At 43.9% G+C, this 23,387-nt stretch overlaps 1 protein-coding gene across 1 annotated transcript in view; it reads right to left on the reverse strand.

Moving 5' to 3' along the window:
* Positions 1-23,387, reverse strand: part of stat5a (signal transducer and activator of transcription 5a) — a 109,399-nt gene that overhangs the window by 16,951 nt on the left and 69,061 nt on the right. The window contains exons 3-8 of the mRNA XM_065006453.1: positions 20,890-21,027; positions 20,455-20,611; positions 19,268-19,357; positions 18,071-18,245; positions 17,652-17,782; positions 11,636-11,787 (exon numbers count right to left, since the gene is read on the reverse strand). Coding sequence (XP_064862525.1) covers positions 11,636-11,787; positions 17,652-17,782; positions 18,071-18,245; positions 19,268-19,357; positions 20,455-20,611; positions 20,890-21,017 — 833 coding nt within the window. The 5' untranslated portion in view covers positions 21,018-21,027. The remainder of the gene's footprint in view (positions 1-11,635; positions 11,788-17,651; positions 17,783-18,070; positions 18,246-19,267; positions 19,358-20,454; positions 20,612-20,889; positions 21,028-23,387) is intronic.

The raw sequence follows: 23,387 nt of genomic DNA on the forward strand, positions 1-23,387 counted from the left end.
GCAAACTTTCTGTACTGCTAACATTCACATGTTCATATTCATATGTTTCTTGTTTGTCTATCTTGTTTATGTCTTTGTCTACGTGTGTATATATGTTTACAACAAGCAAGGGGAAGATATCAGAATAGGGGCATTGGGGAATAATAACATATTGCATGGAATACATTTGTACTGTGGTGAAGCCGTCTCTAGAGTAATGCAAGGTGTCTTTCATGATCATGTGAAACGTCAATTGCTATGGAAATGCTGGGATGTGTTTTCAATGATGTTGCAGGTAATTATGATGCAACTATGACTGTGATACGATATGGATTACAATTATCATCATGAATATTAAGGCTATACGCACTACATGTTACACACATAGACCCTCAACCATGCAAATTGGCGGAGTTATTATTTATTTGGATAGCAAACATTATAGCCTTGCTCTTATACAGACATCATACACACTCTCACTAAATCACATCCAATATCATACACATCAACCTACTCAGATTTACTACACATAATATCATGTCTCAATTTTCTAACATTTGTGGCATTGGCTCACAGGCAAGGGAACAAAATAAATATTGCAAGAACCTATTTCTTGAATTCTAAATATCAGACATTTCAAAGCTCTAATTTTGACCGTCATATTACCTCTGATAGCAGTAACTTTACAAGCACTAATTATGGTCAATTCTGACTGAGAAGAGTATCTAGTTATGGTAAGGGGTGAAATAAGTATAGCCAGTTATAATTGTAACGGTTTAGCAGATTATAAAAAAGATCAGTCTTTACGTGGCTAAAAGAAAAGGAATATAACACATACTGTTTACAGGAAACTCACTCTACATCCTTAGATGAAGTTGCGTGGAAAAAGGAACGGATTGGTGAAATAATTTTCTGTCATGGACAAAGGAACTCAAAGGGTGTGATGAATGTTTCACAAGGAAGGTGGATCCTTTTGAATATGAAAGTGGACGAAAAAGAGATTTGGCTCAATAATCTATATGGTCCAAATCAGGATGATCCATACTTCTTCAAAAACATTTATACCAATTTATTGAACTTACAGGCAACAAATGATCAAATCATAATGGTAGGATACTAGAACACAATGCTAAGTACCTTAATGGACCGTTTAGGAAATCACTCTACAAACTATCATCACTATGCCCTTAAGGAAATCACACATATTATGGAGACATTAGAAATAGTGGCTATTTGGAGACTAAAAAACCCCGACCTAGTGAGATATACATGGAAGAGACTGTATTCGAGACTGTATTCGTCTTGACTACTTTCTTGTCTCTTTCATCAAAGGTTAAAAAAGTTTTAATAGGAGACAGAATGCGATCGATTCATCATCTAATTGGCCTTCAAATAACTCTTATAGAATTTCTACTTGGATGGGATCATTGGAAATGTAATCGAAGTTTACTGGAGGGCAACAACAACAAAATAATTTATAACTGAATTTTTCCAGTAAAATACAAGTTCAGCAAATCCCCTTATTGTTTGGGATACCTTTAAATGTACCTTCAGAGGTCATTCAATTCAATATTCATCAATAATAAAAAGGCCGTTTCTGGCTAAAGAGACAAGACTAACAAAGGAAATCCATGAACTAATTGTACAGGTAGATAGCAATACAAAACGATACTACAGAGATACAAAATAAGTTAGAGGAAAAACAAAAAGAACTTGAGGAACTTATTCAAGAACTATCTAATGTAATCTATTACAAAAATAAAGCAAACTGAAAAAATGTACAAAACTATACCTGAATCTCCAATACAGGAACGCTAACAAAAATAATTTCCAGAAACGTGTTACTGAAGACGGAGTCATTTACGATTTTCCAAATGATATTTTAAAAGAGAATATTTTAGGCAGATGTTCTCTTTTCCGTCTCATCCTCTCCCACTGAATGAAGATTACGGTAAGGAATTCATTCCAAATAATACAAAAATGGAAAATTAACAAATGTACAGAAAAATCAGTGCGAAGGCCAATTTACAGAGGAAGAACTATTTGAGGCTATTAAAATCCTTTCAGTCTGGAAAAACCCCAGGGCTTGATGGCATACCGGTAGAGGTATATCAAGCCTTTTTTGATATATAATAAAAGCTCCATTGTTAGATTGTTTTAACTACTCAGATAGAAATAGTCATCTGTCAGGTACTCAGCAGTAAGGTCTGTTTTCTCTATTATTAAAACAAGACCCAGATGGCAAATATCAAGATCCAGTCTCTCTAAAAAACTGGAGGCCCCTTACACTTCAATGTTGTGATGCAAAAATGCTAGCGAAATGCATAGCATTTTACCAGGTATTGTTCATCCTGATCAGACAGGTTTTTTACATGGGTGATACATTGGAAATAATATATGACAACTACTAGAAATAGACCAGGCCAGGTCTTTATAGCAGATTTTGAAAAGGCATTTGATAAAGTAAGACTGGATTTTATTTATAAATGTATTTATCAATTCTGATGATTCTCTTATAAAATGGGTAAAAGTAATGTATAGCAACCCCAGGTGTAAAATAGTAATTAACAGCTACTTCTCAGAGAGTTTTGAATTGTCAACAGGAGTTAAAGGAGTCTGCTGTCACCATATCTATTCGTTATGGTCATCAAAAAGTTAGCTATTAAAATCAGATCCAATAACAACATTAGAGGATTAGAACAAAGGTGTCCATGTATGCCGATGACTGAAGTTTCATATTAAGTCCACAAGCCAGATCCCTGCAATGTCTCATTGAAGATCTAGATAACTTTTCTGTACACTCTGGATTAAAACATATTTATGATAAGTGTACAATATTACGTATTGGATCTTTAAAAATACAACTTTTACATTACCCTGCAGTTTACCTATAACATGGGCTGATGGTGAAGTAGACATACTCTGTATTCATATCACAAAATATATAAATAAGCTCTCCACAATGAATTTCAATAGATAACGTGTAAAAATAGACAAGATCCTGCAACCATGGAGAGGTAAATACCTGTCTATCGATTGAAGAATTGCTCTGATTAACTTCTTATTCATATCTCAGTTTTCCCACTTACTTATGGCGCTGCCTACTCCTGATGATGAGTTTTTCAAATCATATGAGCAAAAAATATTTTGCTTTATCTGGGATGCTAAACCAGACAAAATAAAGCATGTCTATCTATATAATGAATATGAATTGGGTGGGTTGAGATGAATAAATATAAAAGCACTAAACCACTCTCAAAAAGTTTTACTTGAACACTAAATGGTTCTCAAGTAGATTACTAAGAAAAGCTCATCCATTGTTAAAAATGGCCGTGTTGCCTTTGTGCAGATTGCCTTTTCGATTAATTGAAAAGTATACTTTTTTCAAAGTATCTCTCTTTTTCAAACAGGCATTGCAGAGCTGGCTACAATTTCAATTTCATCCCCCTTGTACCTGTACATAGCCCATCTGTAAATAGCCCATCCAACTACCTCATCCACATATTGTTATTTATTTTTTTGCTCCTTTGCACCCCAGTATCTCTACTTGCGCATTCATCTTCTGCACATGCACCACTCCAGTGTGTAACTGCTAAATTGTAATTACTTCGCCACTACGGCCTATTTATTGCCTTACCTCCCTAATCTTACCTCATTTGCACACACTGTATATAGACTTTTCTATTGTGTTATTGACTGTATGATTGTTTATTCCATGTGTAACTCTGTGTTGTTGTTTGTGTCGCACTGCTTTGCTTTATCTTGGCCAGGTCGCAGTTGTAAATGAGAACTTGTTCTCAACTGGCCTACCTGGTTAAATAAAGGTGAAGAAAAAAAATGAAAAAAAATGTCCTTCATGGAGTAATCAGAATTGTACGGGAAGGTCTGCTTAATCCAAGAGTACAACCAATTGATTACAGCATTACCTCAAAATGGAAGAGGCAGGTGGTGTCATGCCCTGACCACAGAGAGCCTTTTATTCTCTATTTTGGTTAGGTCGGGGGGTGACTAGAGGAGGTGTTCCTATCTAGGTTGTTTTGTTTCTATGTTGGCCTGGTATGGTTCCCAATCAGAGGCAGCTGTGTATCGTTGTCTCTGATTGGGGATCATATTTAGGCAGCCATTTCCCCACTCTGTTTTGTGGGATCTTGTTTTTGTGTTGTTGCTTGTGAGCACTTCATTTTCGTCATGTTTTGTTCATTCTTTATTGTTGTTTTTGTGCGTTTCATTGAATAAACATGTGGAATCCATATCGCACTGTGCTTTGGTCTTAGTATGCTTACGACGATAGTGACAGGTGGCAGCGGGAGGAGGTAGGGAACTTGTCTGTCTGCCCAATATAAAGGATCAAAAGTGGTGGAGCAAATAGCATAAATAGTAAAGTATACCAGTTTAATTTGAGGACCAGAATGTTGACAACTATGCAATACAGATTGCAAAATAGTTGGGAAGAGATTTTTGATGTATCGATTCCATGATACAGGGTGTATGAGTTGATATATAAAATGACGCAAGATTCAAGACTCCGTGCTTTTCAGCTACATTTATTATATAGAATTCTTGCCACCAACAAAATGTTGAATATTTGGGGCATAAAATCATCGAAGCTCTGCAGATTTTGTTGTGAGGATACAGAATGGGGGGTGGCAGGGTAGCCTAGTGGTTAGACCGTTGGACTAGTAACCGAAAGGTTGCAAGTTCGAATCCCCGAGCTGACAAGGTACAAATCTCTCGTGCTGCCCCTGAACAGGCAGTTAACCCACTGTTCCTAGGCCGTCATTGAAAATAAGAATTTGTTCTTAACTGACTTGCCTAGTAAATTAAATCAATAGACCATTGATTTTGGTATTGTCCTCAGGTAGCCTGTTTCTGGTTTCAGGTTCAGGAATGCCTGAAAATGCATAGCATTAATCTAAAATTGACCCTAGAAATAGTACTGTTAGGAGATCTGGAGAGACCGGGTCAGTCAATTACTAATATACTAATACTCTTAATAAAACTATTTATCTTCAACTCGCAATCTGTGGATTCTATTCGATTAGATAGATTGAAATTGTACGTTAAACATCACAGGGTAGTTGAATTATATATGTTCCATAGAATTCCGAAGAGGGTGGCCAGAAGAGATAGGTGGGATGGGCTGAGGGAAGCTGAGGGTTGGGATGTGGAATCAGAGACAAATGGGAGTGGAGTTGCTGTGCAGGAGATAGAATGATGGGCAAAGATAAAAGTCAAAAATAAAGTCAAAATAAAACATAATAAAAAGTATGTTTGAATGACACTGAGGGGCAGTGTTTTTACAGCTAATCCCGGTTTGCCTGAGGCTGATGCCGTGCAGGTGTTTGTACACATGCATATACACACACTCTCATTCAAATACACACATACACGGGCACAAACACATGTAATAGTGCCAGACATGCATTTAAACATATACAGTTGGCATTGCTGTTCTGATTTTAGTTGTCCTTGATGTCCTTTGTTTTTGTTTTTTCTTGCATTGATGTTTGTTGTTTTCTTTTGTCTTTTTCTTTTTTCTCTTTAGTTAATTGTCTTGGTTGTTGGTGCATTGGGGGGTTCTTGGGGGTGGGGAACTGTTTTTTTGTTTTTTTTTTATTCTTGGGGGGGACTGTGGGAAGGGTCTTGGATGGTTGATGTACAGCTATTGGGGAACTGTGGGGGGGATCTTGGAGGGTTCAGGTTAATGTTTTTTGGCCTGGTGGGAGATCTGTCGACATGCCCTTGAGCAGGGCATTGACCCTGGATGCTTCTGTGTGTCGTTCTGAATGGGAGTCTGTTGGATGACTGGTATGATGTAGTTGTTGGATGACTGGTGTGGTGTAGTTGTTGGATGACTGGTGTGGTGTAGTTGTTGGATGACTGGTGTGGTGTAGTTGTTGGATGACTAATGTGATGTAGTTGTTGGATGACTGGTGTGGTGTAGTTGTTGGATGACTGGTGTGGTGTAGTTGTTGGATGACTAATGTGATGTAGTTGTTGGATGACTGGTGTGGTGTAGTTGTTGGATGACTGGTGTGGTGTAGTTGTTGGATGACTGGTATGATGTAGTTGTTGGATGACTGGTGTGGTGTAGTTGTTGGATGACTGGTGTGGTGTAGTTGTTGGATGACTGGTGTGGTGTAGTTGTTGGATGACTGGTATGATGTAGTTGTTGGATGACTGGTGTGGTGTAGTTGTTGGATGACTGGTGTGGTGTAGTTGTTGGATGACTGGTGTGGTGTAGTTGTTGGATGACTGGTGTGGTGTAGTTGTTGGATGACTAATGTGATGTAGTTGTTGGATGACTGGTGTGGTGTAGTTGTTGGATGACTAATGTGATGTAGTTGTTGGATGACTAATGTGATGTAGTTGTTGGATGACTAATGTGATGTAGTTGTTGGATGACTAATGTGATGTAGTTGTTGGATGACTAATGTGATGTAGTTGTTGGATGACTGGTATGGTGTAGTTGTTGGATGACTGGTGTGGTGTAGTTGTTGGATGACTAATGTGATGTAGTTGTTGGATGACTGGTGTGGTGTAGTTGTTGGATGACTAATGTGATGTAGTTGTTGGATGACTAATGTGATGTAGTTGTTGGATGACTAATGTGATGTAGTTGTTGGATGACTAATGTGATGTAGTTGTTGGATGACTAATGTGATGTAGTTGTTGGATGACTAATGTGATGTAGTTGTTGGATGACTGGTGTGGTGTAGTTGTTGGATGACTAATGTGATGTAGTTGTTGGATGACTGGTGTGGTGTAGTTGTTGGATGACTGGTGTGGTGTAGTTGTTGGATGACTGGTGTGATGTAGTTGTGGATGACTTGGATGACTGTTGGATGACTGGTGTGTTGTTGTTGGATGACTGGTGTGGTGTAGTTGTTGGATGACTGGTGTGGTGTAGTTGTTGGATGACTGGTATGATGTAGTTGTTGGATGACTGGTGTGGTGTAGTTGTTGGATGACTGGTGTGGTGTAGTTGTTTGATGACTGGTGTGGTGTAGTTGTTGGATGACTGGTGTGGTGTAGTTGTTGGATGACTAATGTGATGTAGTTGTTGGATGACTGGTGTGGTGTAGTTGTTGGATGACTAATGTGATGTAGTTGTTGGATGACTAATGTGATGTAGTTGTTGGATGACTAATGTGATGTAGTTGTTGGATGACTAATGTGATGTAGTTGTTGGATGACTAATGTGATGTAGTTGTTGGATGACTGGTATGGTGTAGTTGTTGGATGACTGGTGTGGTGTAGTTGTTGGATGACTAATGTGATGTAGTTGTTGGATGACTGGTGTGGTGTAGTTGTTGGATGACTAATGTGATGTAGTTGTTGGATGACTAATGTGATGTAGTTGTTGGATGACTAATGTGATGTAGTTGTTGGATGACTAATGTGATGTAGTTGTTGGATGACTAATGTGATGTAGTTGTTGGATGACTGGTGTGGTGTAGTTGTTGGATGACTGGTGTGGTGTAGTTGTTGGATGACTGGTATGGTGTAGTTGTTGGATGACTAATGTGATGTAGTTGTTGGATGACTGGTGTGGTGTAGTTGTTGGATGACTGGTGTGGTGTAGTTGTTGGATGACTGGTGTGGTGTAGTTGTTGGATGACTGGTGTGATGTAGTTGTTGGATGACTGGTGTGGTGTAGTTGTTGGATGACTGGTGTGATGTAGTTGTTGGATGACTAATGTGATGTAGTTGTTGGATGACTGGTGTGATGTAGTTGTTGGATGACTAATGTGATGTAGTTGTTGGATGACTAATGTGATGTAGTTGTTGGATGACTGGTGTGATGTAGGTGTTGGATGACTGGTGTGATGTAGTTGTTGGATGACTAATGTGATGTAGTTGTTGGATGACTAATGTGATGTAGTTGTTGGATGACTGGTGTGGTGTAGTTGTTGGATGACTGGTGTGGTGTAGTTGTTGGATGACTAATGTGATGTAGTTGTTGGATGACTGGTGTGGTGTAGTTGTTGGATGACTAATGTGATGTAGTTGTTGGATGACTAATGTGATGTAGTTGTTGGATGACTAATGTGATGTAGTTGTTGGATGACTAATGTGATGTAGTTGTTGGATGACTAATGTGATGTAGTTGTTGGATGACTAATGTGATATAGTTGTTGGATGACTGGTATGGTGTAGTTGTTGGATGACTAATGTGATGTAGTTGTTGGATGACTGGTGTGGTGTAGTTGTTGGATGACTAATGTGATGTAGTTGTTGGATGACTGGTGTGGTGTAGTTGTTGGATGACTAATGTGATGTAGTTGTTGGATGACTAATGTGATGTAGTTGTTGGATGACTAATGTGATGTAGTTGTTGGATGACTAATGTGATGTAGTTGTTGGATGACTAATGTGATGTAGTTGTTGGATGACTGGTGTGGTGTAGTTGTTGGATGACTGGTGTGGTGTAGTTGTTGGATGACTGGTATGGTGTAGTTGGTGGATGACTAATGTGATGTAGTTGTTGGATGACTGGTGTGGTGTAGTTGTTGGATGACTGGTGTGGTGTAGTTGTTGGATGACTGGTGTGGTGTAGTTGTTGGATGACTGGTGTGATGTAGTTGTTGGATGACTGGTGTGGTGTAGTTGTTGGATGACTGGTGTGATGTAGTTGTTGGATGACTGGTGTGATGTAGTTGTTGGATGACTAATGTGATGTAGTTGTTGGATGACTAATGTGATGTAGTTGTTGGATGACTGGTGTGATGTAGTTGTTGGATGACTGGTGTGATGTAGTTGTTGGATGACTGGTGTGGTGTAGTTGTTGGATGACTGGTGTGGTGTAGTTGTTGGATGACTGGTGTGGTGTAGTTGTTGGATGACTAATGTGATGTAGTTGTTGGATGACTGGTGTGGTGTAGTTGTTGGATGACTAATGTGATGTAGTTGTTGGATGACTGGTGTGGTGTAGTTGTTGGATGACTAATGTGATGTAGTTGTTGGATGACTAATGTGATGTAGTTGTTGGATGACTGGTATGGTGTAGTTGTTGGATGACTGGTGTGGTGTAGTTGTTGGATGACTGGTGTGGTGTAGTTGTTGGATGACTGGTGTGGTGTAGTTGTTGGATGACTGGTGTGGTGTAGTTGTTGGATGACTAATGTGATGTAGTTGTTGGATGACTGGTGTGGTGTAGTTGTTGGATGACTGGTGTGGTGTAGTTGTTGGATGACTGGTATGGTGTAGTTGTTGGATGACTAATGTGATGTAGTTGTTGGATGACTGGTGTGGTGTAGTTGTTGGATGACTGGTGTGGTGTAGTTGTTGGATGACTGGTGTGGTGTAGTTGTTGGATGACTGGTGTGGTGTAGTTGTTGGATGACTGGTGTGGTGTAGTTGTTGGATGACTGGTGTGGTGTAGTTGTTGGATGACTAATGTGATGTAGTTGTTGGATGACTGGTGTGGTGTAGTTGTTGGATGACTGGTATGGTGTAGTTGTTGGATGACTAATGTGATGTAGTTGTTGGATGACTGGTGTGGTGTAGTTGTTGGATGACTGGTGTGGTGTAGTTGTTGGATGACTGGTGTGGTGTAGTTGTTGGATGACTGGTGTGATGTAGTTGTTGGATGACTGGTGTGGTGTAGTTGTTGGATGACTGGTGTGATGTAGTTGTTGGATGACTAATGTGATGTAGTTGTTGGATGACTGGTGTGATGTAGTTGTTGGATGACTAATGTGATGTAGTTGTTGGATGACTAATGTGATGTAGTTGTTGGATGACTGGTGTGATGTAGTTGTTGGATGACTGGTGTGGTGTAGTTGTTGGATGACTGGTGTGGTGTAGTTGTTGGATGACTGGTGTGGTGTAGTTGTTGGATGACTGGTGTGGTGTAGTTGTTGGATGACTAATGTGATGTAGTTGTTGGATGACTGGTGTGGTGTAGTTGTTGGATGACTAATGTGATGTAGTTGTTGGATGACTGGTGTGGTGTAGTTGTTGGATGACTAATGTGATGTAGTTGTTGGATGACTAATGTGATGTAGTTGTTGGATGACTAATGTGATGTAGTTGTTGGATGACTAATGTGATGTAGTTGTTGGATGACTAATGTGATGTAGTTGTTGGATGACTGGTATGGTGTAGTTGTTGGATGACTGGTGTGGTGTAGTTGTTGGATGACTGGTGTGGTGTAGTTGTTGGATGACTGGTGTGGTGTAGTTGTTGGATGACTGGTGTGGTGTAGTTGTTGGATGACTGGTGTGGTGTAGTTGTTGGATGACTAATGTGATGTAGTTGTTGGATGACTGGTGTGGTGTAGTTGTTGGATGACTGGTGTGGTGTAGTTGTTGGATGACTGGTATGGTGTAGTTGTTGGATGACTAATGTGATGTAGTTGTTGGATGACTGGTGTGGTGTAGTTGTTGGATGACTGGTGTGGTGTAGTTGTTGGATGACTGGTGTGGTGTAGTTGTTGGATGACTGGTGTGGTGTAGTTGTTGGATGACTGGTGTGGTGTAGTTGTTGGATGACTGGTGTGATGTAGTTGTTGGATGACTGGTGTGGTGTAGTTGTTGGATGACTGGTGTGATGTAGTTGTTGGATGACTAATGTGATGTAGTTGTTGGATGACTGGTGTGATGTAGTTGTTGGATGACTAATGTGATGTAGTTGTTGGATGACTAATGTGATGTAGTTGTTGGATGACTGGTGTGATGTAGTTGTTGGATGACTGGTGTGGTGTAGTTGTTGGATGACTGGTGTGGTGTAGTTGTTGGATGACTGGTGTGGTGTAGTTGTTGGATGACTGGTGTGGTGTAGTTGTTGGATGACTGGTGTGGTGTAGTTGTTGGATGACTGGTGTGGTGTAGTTGTTGGATGACTGGTGTGATGTAGTTGTTGGATGACTAATGTGATGTAGTTGTTGGATGACTGGTGTGATGTAGTTGTTGGATGACTGGTGTGATGTAGTTGTTGGATGACTAATGTGATGTAGTTGTTGGATGACTGGTGTGATGTAGTTGTTGGATGACTGGTGTGGTGTAGTTGTTGGATGACTGGTGTGGTGTAGTTGTTGGATGACTGGTGTGGTGTAGTTGTTGGATGACTGGTGTGGTGTAGTTGTTGGATGACTGGTGTGGTGTAGTTGTTGGATGACTGGTGTGATGTAGTTGTTGGATGACTGGTGTGGTGTAGTTGTTGGATGACTGGTGTGGTGTAGTTGTTGGATGACTGGTGTGATGTAGTTGTTGGATGACTGGTGTGGTGTAGTTGTTGGATGACTGGTGTGGTGTAGTTGTTGGGTGACTGGTATGGTGTAGTTGTTGGATGACTAATGTGATGTAGTTGTTGAGCGGCTTCACTGCAAGTATATTGTATGTTTTGGATATTCAATTTAAAAAATATATATAAATAAATAAAAACATTCACTTCCAGTAATTTTTGCTCGCATTGCTAGTCCCATTGTTTAGAATTCTTCCCCATTGTTGCAAAAAGTTATGGGATATTAGAATCCCGTTGTCTTAACCTTTGTCATCTTCAACCTAGACGACAGTCATCTTCCCAACTACACCCCATATAAACCCAGCAGTATCCAATAGTCAGCTTGTTAACTGGGTGGCCCCTGCCCTTTGACCAATCCTAGACATATGTGATCTCTGTTAGGGGTAGAGGGTGATAGACGGGGTCTCACCAGGACTGCAGGATGTCCAGCCCCCCCTCCGGAGGACCCCCGTTTCCGGCCAACTGTTGCCTTCTTTTCCAGTGGATCAGCTCGTCATCCAGGATGATGGTCTGCTGCTTCCTCAGCAGCTGCAGGCTCTTCTGGTGCTTCTCTGCCAGGTCCTAGGCACACGCACACACACACACACACACACACACACACACACACACACACACACACACACCCACAGACACACAGGCAGGTACACACACACACCGATAAGAAGGTGCCAATATACATCCCCAGCTTTTATACCCTGAAGGCATGAGATCCCTCCAGAGTTCTGAGCCTACATTTCCTCTCCTGTCTTCATCACCTTAAATAATGACTTACAGTTTGTAATCATGTAGTGTCAAATCAAATCAAACTGTATTTGTCACATGCGCGAAATAGAACCTTATAGTGAAATGCTTACTTGCAAGCCCTTAACCAACACTGCCGTTTTAAGAATATACCAGTGATCTGTGAGCTGCTCTAACAGCTGGTGCTTAAAGTTAGTGAGGGAGATATGAGTCTCCAGCTTCAGTGATTTTTTCAGTTCGTTTCAGTCATTGGCAGCAGAGAACTGGAAGGAAAGGTGGCAAAAGGAAGAATTGGCTTTGGGGGTGACCAGTGAAATATACCTGCTGGAGCGCGTGCTACGGGTGGGTGCTGCTATGGTGACCAGTGAGCTAAGATAAGGCGGGGCTTTACCTAGCAGAGACTTGTAGATAACCTGGAGCCAATGGGTTTGGCGATGAGTATGATGCGAGGGCCAGCCAACGAGAAGTACAGGTTGCAGTGGTGGGTAGTATATGGGGCTTTGGTGACAAAACGGATGGCGCTGTGATAGACTGCATCCAATTTGTTGAGGTTGAGGATCGGTAGGATGGTCAGTTGTACGAGGGTATGTTTGGCAGCATGAGTGAAGAATGCTTTGTTGTGAAATAGAAAGCCAATTCGAGATTACATGTTTGGATTGGAGATGCTTAATATGAGTCTGGAGGAGAGTTTACAGTCTAAACAGACACCTAGGTATTTGTAGTTGTCCACATATTCTAAGTCAGATCCGTCCAGAGTAGTGATGCTGGACCGGGCAGGCAGGTGCGGGCAGCGATTGGTTGAAGCATGCATTTAGTTTAACTTTAATTTAAGAGCAGTTGGAGGCCACGGAAGGAGAGTTGTATGGCATTGAAGATCGTCTGGAGGTTAGTTAATACAGTGTCCAAAGAAATGCCAGAATGATGTCGTCTGCGTAGACATTGATGTATACAGAAAAGAGAGTCGGCCCGAGAATTGAACCCTGTGGCACCGCCATAGAGACTGCCAGATGTCTGGACAACAGGCCCTCCGATTTGACACACTGAACTCTATCAGAAAAGTAGTTGGTGAACCAGGCGAGGCAATCATTTGAGAAACCAAAGCTGTTGAGTCTGCCGATGAGAATGTGGTGATTGACAGAGTCGAAAGCCTTGGCCAGGTCGATGAATACGGCTGCACAGTAATGTCTCTTATTGATAGCGGTTATGATATCGTTTAGGACCTTGAGCGTGGCTGAGGTACACCCATGACAAGCTCTGAAACCAGATTTCATAGCGGAGAAGGTACGGTGGGATTCGAAATGGTTGGTAATCTGTTTGTTAACTTGGCTTTCGAAGACCTTAGAAAGGCAGGGTAGGATATATATAGGTCTGTAGCAGTTTGGGATTAGTGTCTCCCCCTTTGAAGAGGGGGATGACCGCGGCAGCTTTCCAATCTTTGGGAATCTCAGACAATAAGAAACAGAGGTTGAACAGGTTAGTGATAGGGGTTGCAACAATTTCGGCAGATAAATTTAGAAAGAGAGGGTCCAGATTGTCTAGCCCAGCTGATTTGTAGGGGTCCAGATTTTGCAGCTCTTTCAGAGCATCAGCTATCTGGACTTGGCTGAAGGAGAAATTGGGGAGGCTTGGGCGAGTTGCTGTGGGGAGTGGAGTGCTGTTGATTGGGGTAGGGTTAGCCAGGTGGAATACATGACCAGCCGTAGAAAAATGCTTATTGAAATTCTCAATTAAAGTGGATTTATCGGTGGTGACAATGTTTCCTAGCCTCAGTGCAGTGGGCAGCTGGGAGGAGGTGCTCTTATTCTCCATGGACTTTACAGTGTCCCAGAACCTTTTGGAGTTTGTGCTACAGGATGCAAATATCTGCTTGAAAAAGCTAGCCTTAGCTTTCCTAACTGCCTGTGTATATTGGTTCCTAACTTCCCTGAAAAGTTGCATATCAAGGGGGCTATTCGATGCTAATGCAGTACGCCGCAGGATGTTTTTGTGCTGGTCAAAGGCAGTCAGGTCTGGAGTGAACCAAGGGCTATATCTGTTCCTGGTTCAATTTCTTTTGAATGTGGCATGTTTATTTAAGATGGTGAGGAAGGCACTTAAAAAAAATAATAATAATAATATTTTACCCCTTTTTCGTGGTATCCAATTGTTAGTAGCTACTATCTTGTCTCATCTCTACAACTCCCGTACGGGCTCGGGAGAGACGAAGGTTGAAAGTTATGCGTCCTCCGATACACAACCCAACCAAGCCGCACTGCTTCTTAACACAGCGCGCATCCAACCCGGAAGCCAGCCGCACCAATGTGTCAGAGGAAACACCGTGCACCTGGCAACCTTGGTTAGCATGCCATGCGCCCGGCCCACCACAGGAGTCGCTGGTGCGCGATGAGACAAGGATATCCCTACCGGCCAAACCCTCCCTAATCCGGACGACACTAGGCCAATTGTGTGTCTCCCCACGGATCTCCCGGTCGCGGCCGGTTATGACAGAGCCTGGGCGCAAACCCAGAGTCTCTGGTGGCACAGCTGGCGCAGCAGTACAGCGCCCTTAACCACTGCGCCACCCGGGAGTCCCCGGAAGGCACTTTTAAAGAATACCCAGGCATCCTCTACTGACGGGATAAGGTCAATATCCTTCCAGGATACCCGGGCCAGGTCGATTAGAAAGGCCTGCTCGCTGAAGTGTTTTAGGGAGCGTTTGACAGTGATGAGGGGTGGTCGTTTGACCGCAGACCCATTACGGATGCAAGCAATGAGGCAGTGATCACTGAGATCTTGGTTGAAAACAGCAGAGAGTAGCAGCAGCATAGAAGAGGAGTGAGGGGGAAATGCAAATAGTCTGGGTAGCCATTTGATTAGATGTTCAGTAGTCTTATGGCTTGGGGGTAGAAGCTGTTTTAGAAGCCTCTTGGACCTAGATTTGGCGCTCCGGTACCGCTTGCCGTGTGGTAGCAGAGAGAACAGTCCAGGACTAGGTTGGCTGGAGTCTTTGACAATTTTTAGGGCCTTCCTCTGACACCGTCTGGTATAGAGGTCCTGGATGGCAGGAAGCTTGACCCTGGTGATGTACTGGACAGTACGCACTACCCTCTGTAGTGCCTTGCGGTCCGAGGGCGAGCACTTGCCATACCAGGCAATGATGCAACCCATGAGGATGCTCTCGGAGGTGCAGCTATAAATCCTTTTGAGGATCTGAGGACCCATGCCAAATCTTTTTAGTCTCTTGAGGGGGAATAGGTTTTGTCGTGCCCTTTTCACGACTGTCTTGGTGTGCTTGGGCCATGTTATTTGTTGGTGATGTGGACATCAAGGAACTTGAAGCTCTCAACCTGCTCTACTACAGCCCTGTCGATGAGAATGGGGACATGCTCGGCCCTCCTTTTCCTGTAGTCCACACTCATCTCCTTTGTCTTGATCATGTTGAGGGAGAGGCTGTTGTCCTTGTACCACACGGTCAGGTCTCCTATCTTCTCCCTATAGGCTGATGGCCTATAGACTGAGGGGCCACCGTGTTGAGGATCAGCGTGGTGGATGTGTTGTTACCTACTCTTACCACCTGGGGGCGGCCCATGAGGAAGTCCAGGATCCAGTTGCAGAGGGAGGTGTTTAGTCCCAGGGTCCTTAGCTTAGTGATGAGCTTTGAAGGCACTGTGGTGTTGAACGCTGAGCTGTAGTCAATGAATAGTATTCTCACATAGGTGTTTCTTTTGTCGAGGTGTAAAAGGGCAGTGTGGAGTGCAATAGAGATTGCATCATCTGTGGATCTGTTGGGGCGGTATGCAAATTGTAGTGGTTCTAGGGTTTCTGGGATAATGGTGTTGATGTGAGTCATGACCAGCCTTTCAAAGCATTTCATGGCTACAGATGTGAGTGTTACTTTAGTGTTCTTGGGCACAAGGACTATGGTGGTCTGCTTGAAACATGTTGGTATTATAGACTCAGACAGGGAGAGGTTGTAAATGTCAGTGAAGACACTTGCCAGTTGGTCAGCGCATGCTCAGAGTACACGTCCTGGTAATCTGTCTGGCCCTGCGGCCTTGTGAATGTTGACCTGTTTAAAGGTCTCACTCACATCATGTGGAGAGCGTGATCACACAGTTGTCCGGAACAGCTGATGCTCTCATGCATGTTTCATTGTTACTTGCCTCGAAGCGAGCATAGAAGCTATTTAGCTCGTCTGGTAGGCTCGTGTCATTGGGCAGCTCTCGGCTGTACTTCCCTTTGTAGTCTGTAATAGTTTACAAGCCCTGTCACATAAGAAAGTCAGAGCTGGTGTAGTATGATTTGATCTTAGTCCTGTACTGATGCTTTGCCTGTTTGATGATTTGTCGGAGGGCATAGCGGGATTTCTTATAAAAACGTCAGCTCTACCCTTTAGCGCAGTGCGCATGTTACCTGTAATCTATGGCTTCTGGTTGTGGTATGTACGTACAGTCACTGTGGGGACGACGTCATCGATGCACTTATTGATAAAGCCAGTGACTGATGTGGTGTACTCCTCAATGCCATCGGAAGAATCCAAGAACATACTCCAGTCTGTGCTAGGAAAATAGTCCTGTAGTTTAGCATCTGCTTCATCTGACCACTTTTTTATAGACCGAGTCACTGGTGCTTCCTGCTTTCATTTTTGCTTGTAAGCAGGAATCAGGAGGACATAATTATGGTCAGATTTGCCAAACGGAGGGCGAGGGAGAGCTTTGTACACGTCTGGGCGAGGGAGAGCTGTGTGGAGTAAAGATGGTCTAGAGTTTTTTCCCTCTGGATTTAACATGCTGATAGAAATTAGGTAAAACTGACTTAAGTGTCCCTGCATTAAAGTCCCCGGCCACTAGGAGCGACACCTCTGGATGAACGTTTTCCTGTTTGCTTATGGATGTATACAGCTCATTGAGTGCGGTTTTAGTGCCAGTATCGGTCTGTGGTGGTATGTAGACAGCTACGAAAAATACAGATGAAAACTCTCTAGGTAGATAGTGTGGTCAACAGCTAATCAAGAGATACCTCAGGCGAGCAAAACCTTGAGACTTCCTGAGATATCGTGCATAAGCTGTTGTTTACAAATATGCCCCCGCCCCGTGTCTTACCAGAGGCTGCTGTTTTATCCTGCCGATAGAGTGTATAACCTGCCAGCTGTATGTTATTAATGTTGTCGTTCAGCCATGACTCAGTGAAACATAAGATATTACAGTTTTTAATGTCACGTTGGTAAGATATACAAGCTTTCAGTTCGTCCCATTTATTTTCCAGCAATTGAACGTTAGCTAACAGTACTGATGGCAAAGGCAGATAAGCCACTTGTCACCTGATCCTCACAAGAACCCCAATCTCTTTCCGCAAAATCGCCGTTTCTTTCTCCAGTGAATGACGGGGATGAGGGCCTGTTCGGGTGTTAGGAGTATATCCTTCCCGTCCATCTCATTAAAGAAAAATTATTCATTCAATTCGAGGTGAGTAATCGCTGTTCTGATGTCCAGAAGCTCTTTTCGGTCATAAGAGACGATAGCAGCAACATTATGTACAAAATAAGTTATAAACAATGCGGAAAAAAATGAACAAAATAGCACGGTTGGATAAGAACCAATAAAACGGCAGCCATCCCTTCCGGCGCCTTCATTCCAGTGTGTACATGTGTGTGTGCATGTTTCAGTACATGTGTGTGTGTGTATGCAGTATAAAAAGTAGTGTACCAGTCTGTATTTCTGTAGTGTGTTGGCCTCCCGGGTGAGCCAGGCCTCCACGGTGGCTCTCTTGCTCAGTAATGTGGGTTCCCTCAGCTGTCTGTCAGCAGGGGGCAGTGTGGTCAGGCTGGTCAACTGGGCTGCATGTAGGCGAAGAGAGGGAGAGGGAGAGGAGAGAGTGATTGAAGAAGGACAGGACAGGAGAAAGGGGGAGGTCAGCAAATCTCACATAAACACATCTGTCTTTTACTTTACAGACACACACACACACACACACACACACACACACACACACACACACACACACACTCACTCACTCACTCACCTACAAACCCACACGTCATTCTGCCCTAAAAAGGTGAGGTCTGCTGGGGTTGATGACCCAGGGTGTTGTGACTAGGAGGGGGACCAGGGCAAGGCTGACTCACCCTGGATGCGGAGGCTCTCCTGGTACTGGATGATGAAGTACTCCTGGTTGTGCTGGAGCTTTCTCAGGTCGTTCTCTGTGTCCTGGGTCAGCAGGCGCAGCTCCTCAAATGCCTGGTTGATCTGCTGGTACTTCTGGGACATGCTGTCCATCATCCCTCCCACTGGGGAGCTCGACTGCCAATCAGAGAGAGGAGAGAGAGGTGAGAGGGCTGGGCCGGTAAACAACGCTGGCTTTGAGATGATTTGCAGGAACTAGCTAGTGTGGTGTTGAGCATTTCATCATCGTTATATGGAGCAGAAAGACACACAAACTGACAGAACCTGAAATCGCCCTGTGCCTCTTTAACACAACCTCAATGACCCCTGCTTGTGTTATTCCACAGTAATCCCTAACAACCATAACCAGCAGTGATCACCACTGACTGAACATGTGAGGCCGAGGGAAATGCATTTCCTTATCGTGGGCACACAGCCTATGGCTTGTTAAGGCTGGGGGCGTGAACACTGTGAAGACAGTCTGAGTAAACAGGTGGCAATGCAATCCTGTGATAGGAGAAGCCTGGCAGGACTGGAAATCAATTTAACACTGGGTTTATTGATATTAAGATGTTTTATGGACCACCAGCTTTATGGTTTTATAAGCCTTGTTATAAAAATATCACATTTCTTCACCTCCCCACCAGGCCTACAGCATTGCTGGTTAATGAGGAATTCAAAGTTTATCTTTCAGCGAGACATATGAGCTGTGTCTGTGCAGGTTTTCTGACTAGGTGTGTGTGTGTGAAATGCTATGTGTGTGTGTGTGTGTGTGTGTGTGTGTGTGTACACGCTGTGTGTATTTATGTTTTTATGTGGTTGTTAACAGGTTTACGTATGTCTGAGGGAAAATTGAGAGTACACAGCCTTTGATGTCGGCAGAGAGGCAGCAAAGCGACCCCCAATGGCTGGGATTTCCATAATGTCATGCACTTGGCTGTGTTATGTTAAACATCTCTGTGTGGTGTTGATAGAGTTTGGATGTCTGCAAATGTTTATAAAAGGTATGTGGGTATTTCCACATGTGTATGTGCGTGTATGTATGTGTGTGCATTTTGTGCATACGAGCTGCAGGTATCTGTTATATGCATACCTGTGAAACAAGCTTCCCAGGTAGGTGGGAGTAGGAATGGAAGTTGGAGAGAGTGCTTCATACTCACATTAGAGGCCTCTCGGACTAGCCTCTGCTCCGTGTACAGGATGTGTTTGATGCATCTCACCAGCTCCAGAGGGCAGCGGTCATACGTGCTCTGAAAGACAAGGACCACATGTGCTGTCGTGTTAGGCATGTTAGCCGTGTTAGCCGCTGACTGGCAGTACGGCCGCGCACACAACACTGACCAATTTAGCCCGCCCCGAGCCGCGGCATGCTAACGCTCTAACGCCCACTTCCTGAGCCTAGCTAAACCCAATTAGACTAATGAGATCCTTCTCTCAAGTGCAGACGACTTGGTCTCACATCCACTGGCTACATTTCTCTTCCTTTCTCTATTTTTCTCTCTCTCTTTAAACTCCGGTCCTCAAGTAAACCCAAAAGTACACATTTTGTTGTAGCCCCAGACAAAAACACCTTATTCAACTCATGTTGATGATTAATTGACAAGTTGAATCAGATGTGTGCTGTTGGGGATACTGGAGGACCAGAGTTGGGAAACACTGATCTAAATCCCTCTCTCACGCACGCACGCATACACACACCAAGGCACCATGCGGGGTTGAAAGTCCCGCATTGTAGGCCTACAGAATGTTGTGTTGACAAGATGCCTCCTACTCCCACTGTGGAAGGTGATAAGAGACAGCTTGTTCCTCTGAACCCTGTCCATAAGGGTGAAGACAAACACACTGAGATTGGTGAGTGAAGCACTCGATCATAAAAGGGAACACTGCCTGGTTACCGTAGCCTAGTGTTGTCCACCTTTTTATTCATATAGACACACTGACCAGAGCCGGCTGTTCTCACACACTGTTTTATTTCTAAGTACTTTGGGTTGGGGTTTATGGATATGGGACTGTTGCCAATGAGGCTGTGATAACTAACATTTAGCTGAGTTTGGTATCACTATAATTGAAATAATAATCACCACGTTTCAGCTGGTATAGTTGGCTGTAAGGTTATCATATCCTTGTGAGTTTATTGGGTTCATACTGGCTTTATTAACACTGTCCAGCTAGCTAGTTAGGTGTGGAGTTTTTTTTTGTGAGGGCACTGGCTCTGTGCTCTGCACACGTACACTGGGTATGTGCGCATGGTATCTCTCACCTTCATACGGGTACTGCCCACCTGTCTCACCTTTCTCTAGTTAGCTTTGTGTGGAAATTCGTCTATACTTGGTTCAATCTGTCTCACCTTGAGCTGGCTGGCGTAGTGTCCCAGTTTTATCTTGAGCAGGAAGCCGTCCTCTCCCACCTGATGCTCAGCCTTGTTCTGCAGCTCCTGGATCAGGCTGTCCAGCAGACGCTTGGCCTTAAACTCCTCCTGGGGGTTCTCCAGATCGATCACATCCCTGAGACATATAGAATGTTTAGAGATATGCTGTATGTACATACACGCAGAACAGAGCAGACATTAATCACCTATGCATTCCCTAACACACACCACCTTCACTCAAGCACATACACTGGGACAGTGACTTTACACACTTGCCACTGAACATTGCTCTCAGGTTACTACACCTCCATGGTCCCTGCTACTACTGTGACTGTGATTGAACCAAATGTGAAGGTTACCGGGTGAGGCATGTCTTTCTGTCAGGTAGAGTGGTGTGCTTTGTGCTGCACTCACCAGAGTTGGCCCTCGAGCCACTGGGACAGGTAATGGCGCACCTCAATGGGGAAGTGCTGTCCATAGAGAGACTGCATCTGGTGCAGCGCATCCCCCTGGAGCTGCTGGGCCTGGATCCACACTGCCATCTTACACACCCTGGGTGGAGGCAAGAGGTGGAGGCAAGAGAGAGGAGAGAGAGAGAGAGAGAGAGAGAGAGAGAGAGAGAGAGAGAGAGAGAGAGAGAGAGAGAGAAAAGAAGAGAGAGAGAGAGAGAGAGAGAGAGAGAGAGAGAGAGAGAGAGAGAGAGAGAGAGAGAGAGAGAGAGAGAGAGAAGAGAGATGGGGAGAGAGGGAGAGAGAGATAGAGAGAGATGGGGAGAGGGAGAGAGGAGAGAGAGAGAGAGAGAGAGAAAGAAGAGAGAGAGAGAGAGAGAGAGAGAGAGAGAGAGAAGGGGAAGAAGGGGGATGGGGGTGGAGCAGATTTGAAGAGAGAGTGAATAGAGAATAATGTGAGAGTAGGGTGAGCAGATTTGAAGTGACATGGAAAATGTACAGAAGGTTTTCAATCAAGGGAGGAGAACAGTTGGAGGGAGGAGAATCAGTTGGAGTTGACTAAAAGCGAAAGAAGCTGTGGCCGTATCCGACTGACATGGCCACAGAGCGGTTGGACTGGTTTTGTTTGACAGCTGTAGTTGGGCAGTTTGTTTCGCTCTGGAGGAGCTGAGGGTCTGAACGTTCTGCTCCGTGTTGAGTCAACAGCTGCATGAGGGAACAGATCTGGGTCAAATACACATGTCAAATACCTTCTTCGCTTGGAACAAAGTCAGCAGACTTCCTTCACTTGGGGTTTGCATTATGTCATTGGTTCAATTGTACAAGACCAAGTAGCCTTAATTATGTGAAGCTCATATATTGGAACATATCGGACATATTTATTTGACTAAGGTCTCTAAGGTCAACAATAGACAATACAGGTCCCTTAGCTCTGAGAGAGAGAGTGTCAGTAATGTCTCTGTCTCTGTATGTCTTTGTATACAAGGACACAATGTAGAAGGGAAATTAAAGCTCTTTATATAGTGTCCATAAGCTCCTCAATACATTTCTACATACACGTGTAGGATCTTAATTTAATCACTATTTTGTTGCTGAGAATTTGAGCTTCAGGATTGACATAAATTCAAAAACCTGCACTAACACATGGTTATATTAACAGTATTGCACTTTTCATGTAACCTTATTTAGGCCAGGTAATAGCCTAACCACTGATCAAGCAATATTGTGGACTAAACGTTCAAATCCTGTTGACGCAGACTTATTTTGCTGCAAAAATACTGGACAAATTAAGATCCTACATTTGTACGACCAGGAGACGGACAGAAAGAAACACAAGAGAAAGAGTTAGGGGAAGAACAGGGCTCCGGGCAGCCGAGCGGAAATGGAGGAAAACTCGCCTCCCTGCGGACCTGGCATCCTTTCACTCCCTCCTCTCTACATTTTCCTCTTCTGTCGCTGCTGCTAAAGCCACTTTCTACCACTCTAAATTCCAAGCATCTGCCTCTAACCCTAGGAAGCTCTTTGCCACCTTCTCCTCCCTCCTGAATCCTCCTCCCCCCCCCCCCTCCTCCCTCTCTGCAGATGACTTCGTCAACCATTTTGAAAAGAAGGTCGACGACATCCGATCCTCGTTTGCTAAGTCAAACGACACCGCTGGTTCTGCTCACACTGCCCTACCCTGTGCTCTGACCTCTTTCTCCCCTCTCTCTCCAGATGAAATCTCGCGTCTTGTGACGGCCGGCCGCCCAACAACCTGCCCGCTTGACCCTATCCCCTCCTCTCTTCTCCAGACCATTTCCGGAGACCTTCTCCCTTACCTCACCTCGCTCATCAACTCATCCCTGACCGCTGGCTACGTCCCTTCCGTCTTCAAGAGAGCGAGAGTTGCACCCCTTCTGAAAAAACCTACACTCGATCCCTCCGATGTCAACAACTACAGACCAGTATCCCTTCTTTCTTTTCTCTCCAAAACTCTTGAACGTGCCGTCCTTGGCCAGCTCTCCCGCTATCTCTCTCAGAATGACCTTCTTGATCCAAATCAGTCAGGTTTCAAGACTAGTCATTCAACTGAGACTGCACTTCTCTGTATCACGGAGGCGCTCCGCACTGCTAAAGCTAACTCTCTCCCTCTGCTCTCATCCTTCTAGACCTATCGGCTGCCTTCGATACTGTGAACCATCAGATCCTCCTCTCCACCCTCTCCGAGTTGGGCATCTCCGGCGCGGCCCACGCTTGGATTGCGTCCTACCTGACAGGTCGCTCCTACCAGGTGGCGTGGCGAGAATCCGTCTCCTCACCACGTGCTCTCACCACTGGTGTCCCCCAGGGCTCTGTTCTAGGCCCTCTCCTATTCTCGCTATACACCAAGTCACTTGGCTCTGTCATAACCTCACATGGTCTCTCCTATCATTGCTATGCAGACGACACACAATTAATCTTCTCCTTTCCCCCTTCTGATGACCA

The sequence above is a fragment of the Oncorhynchus nerka genome, linkage group LG21 (assembly GCF_034236695.1).
Source record: "Oncorhynchus nerka isolate Pitt River linkage group LG21, Oner_Uvic_2.0, whole genome shotgun sequence".
Taxonomy (NCBI): Eukaryota; Metazoa; Chordata; class Actinopteri; order Salmoniformes; family Salmonidae; genus Oncorhynchus; species Oncorhynchus nerka.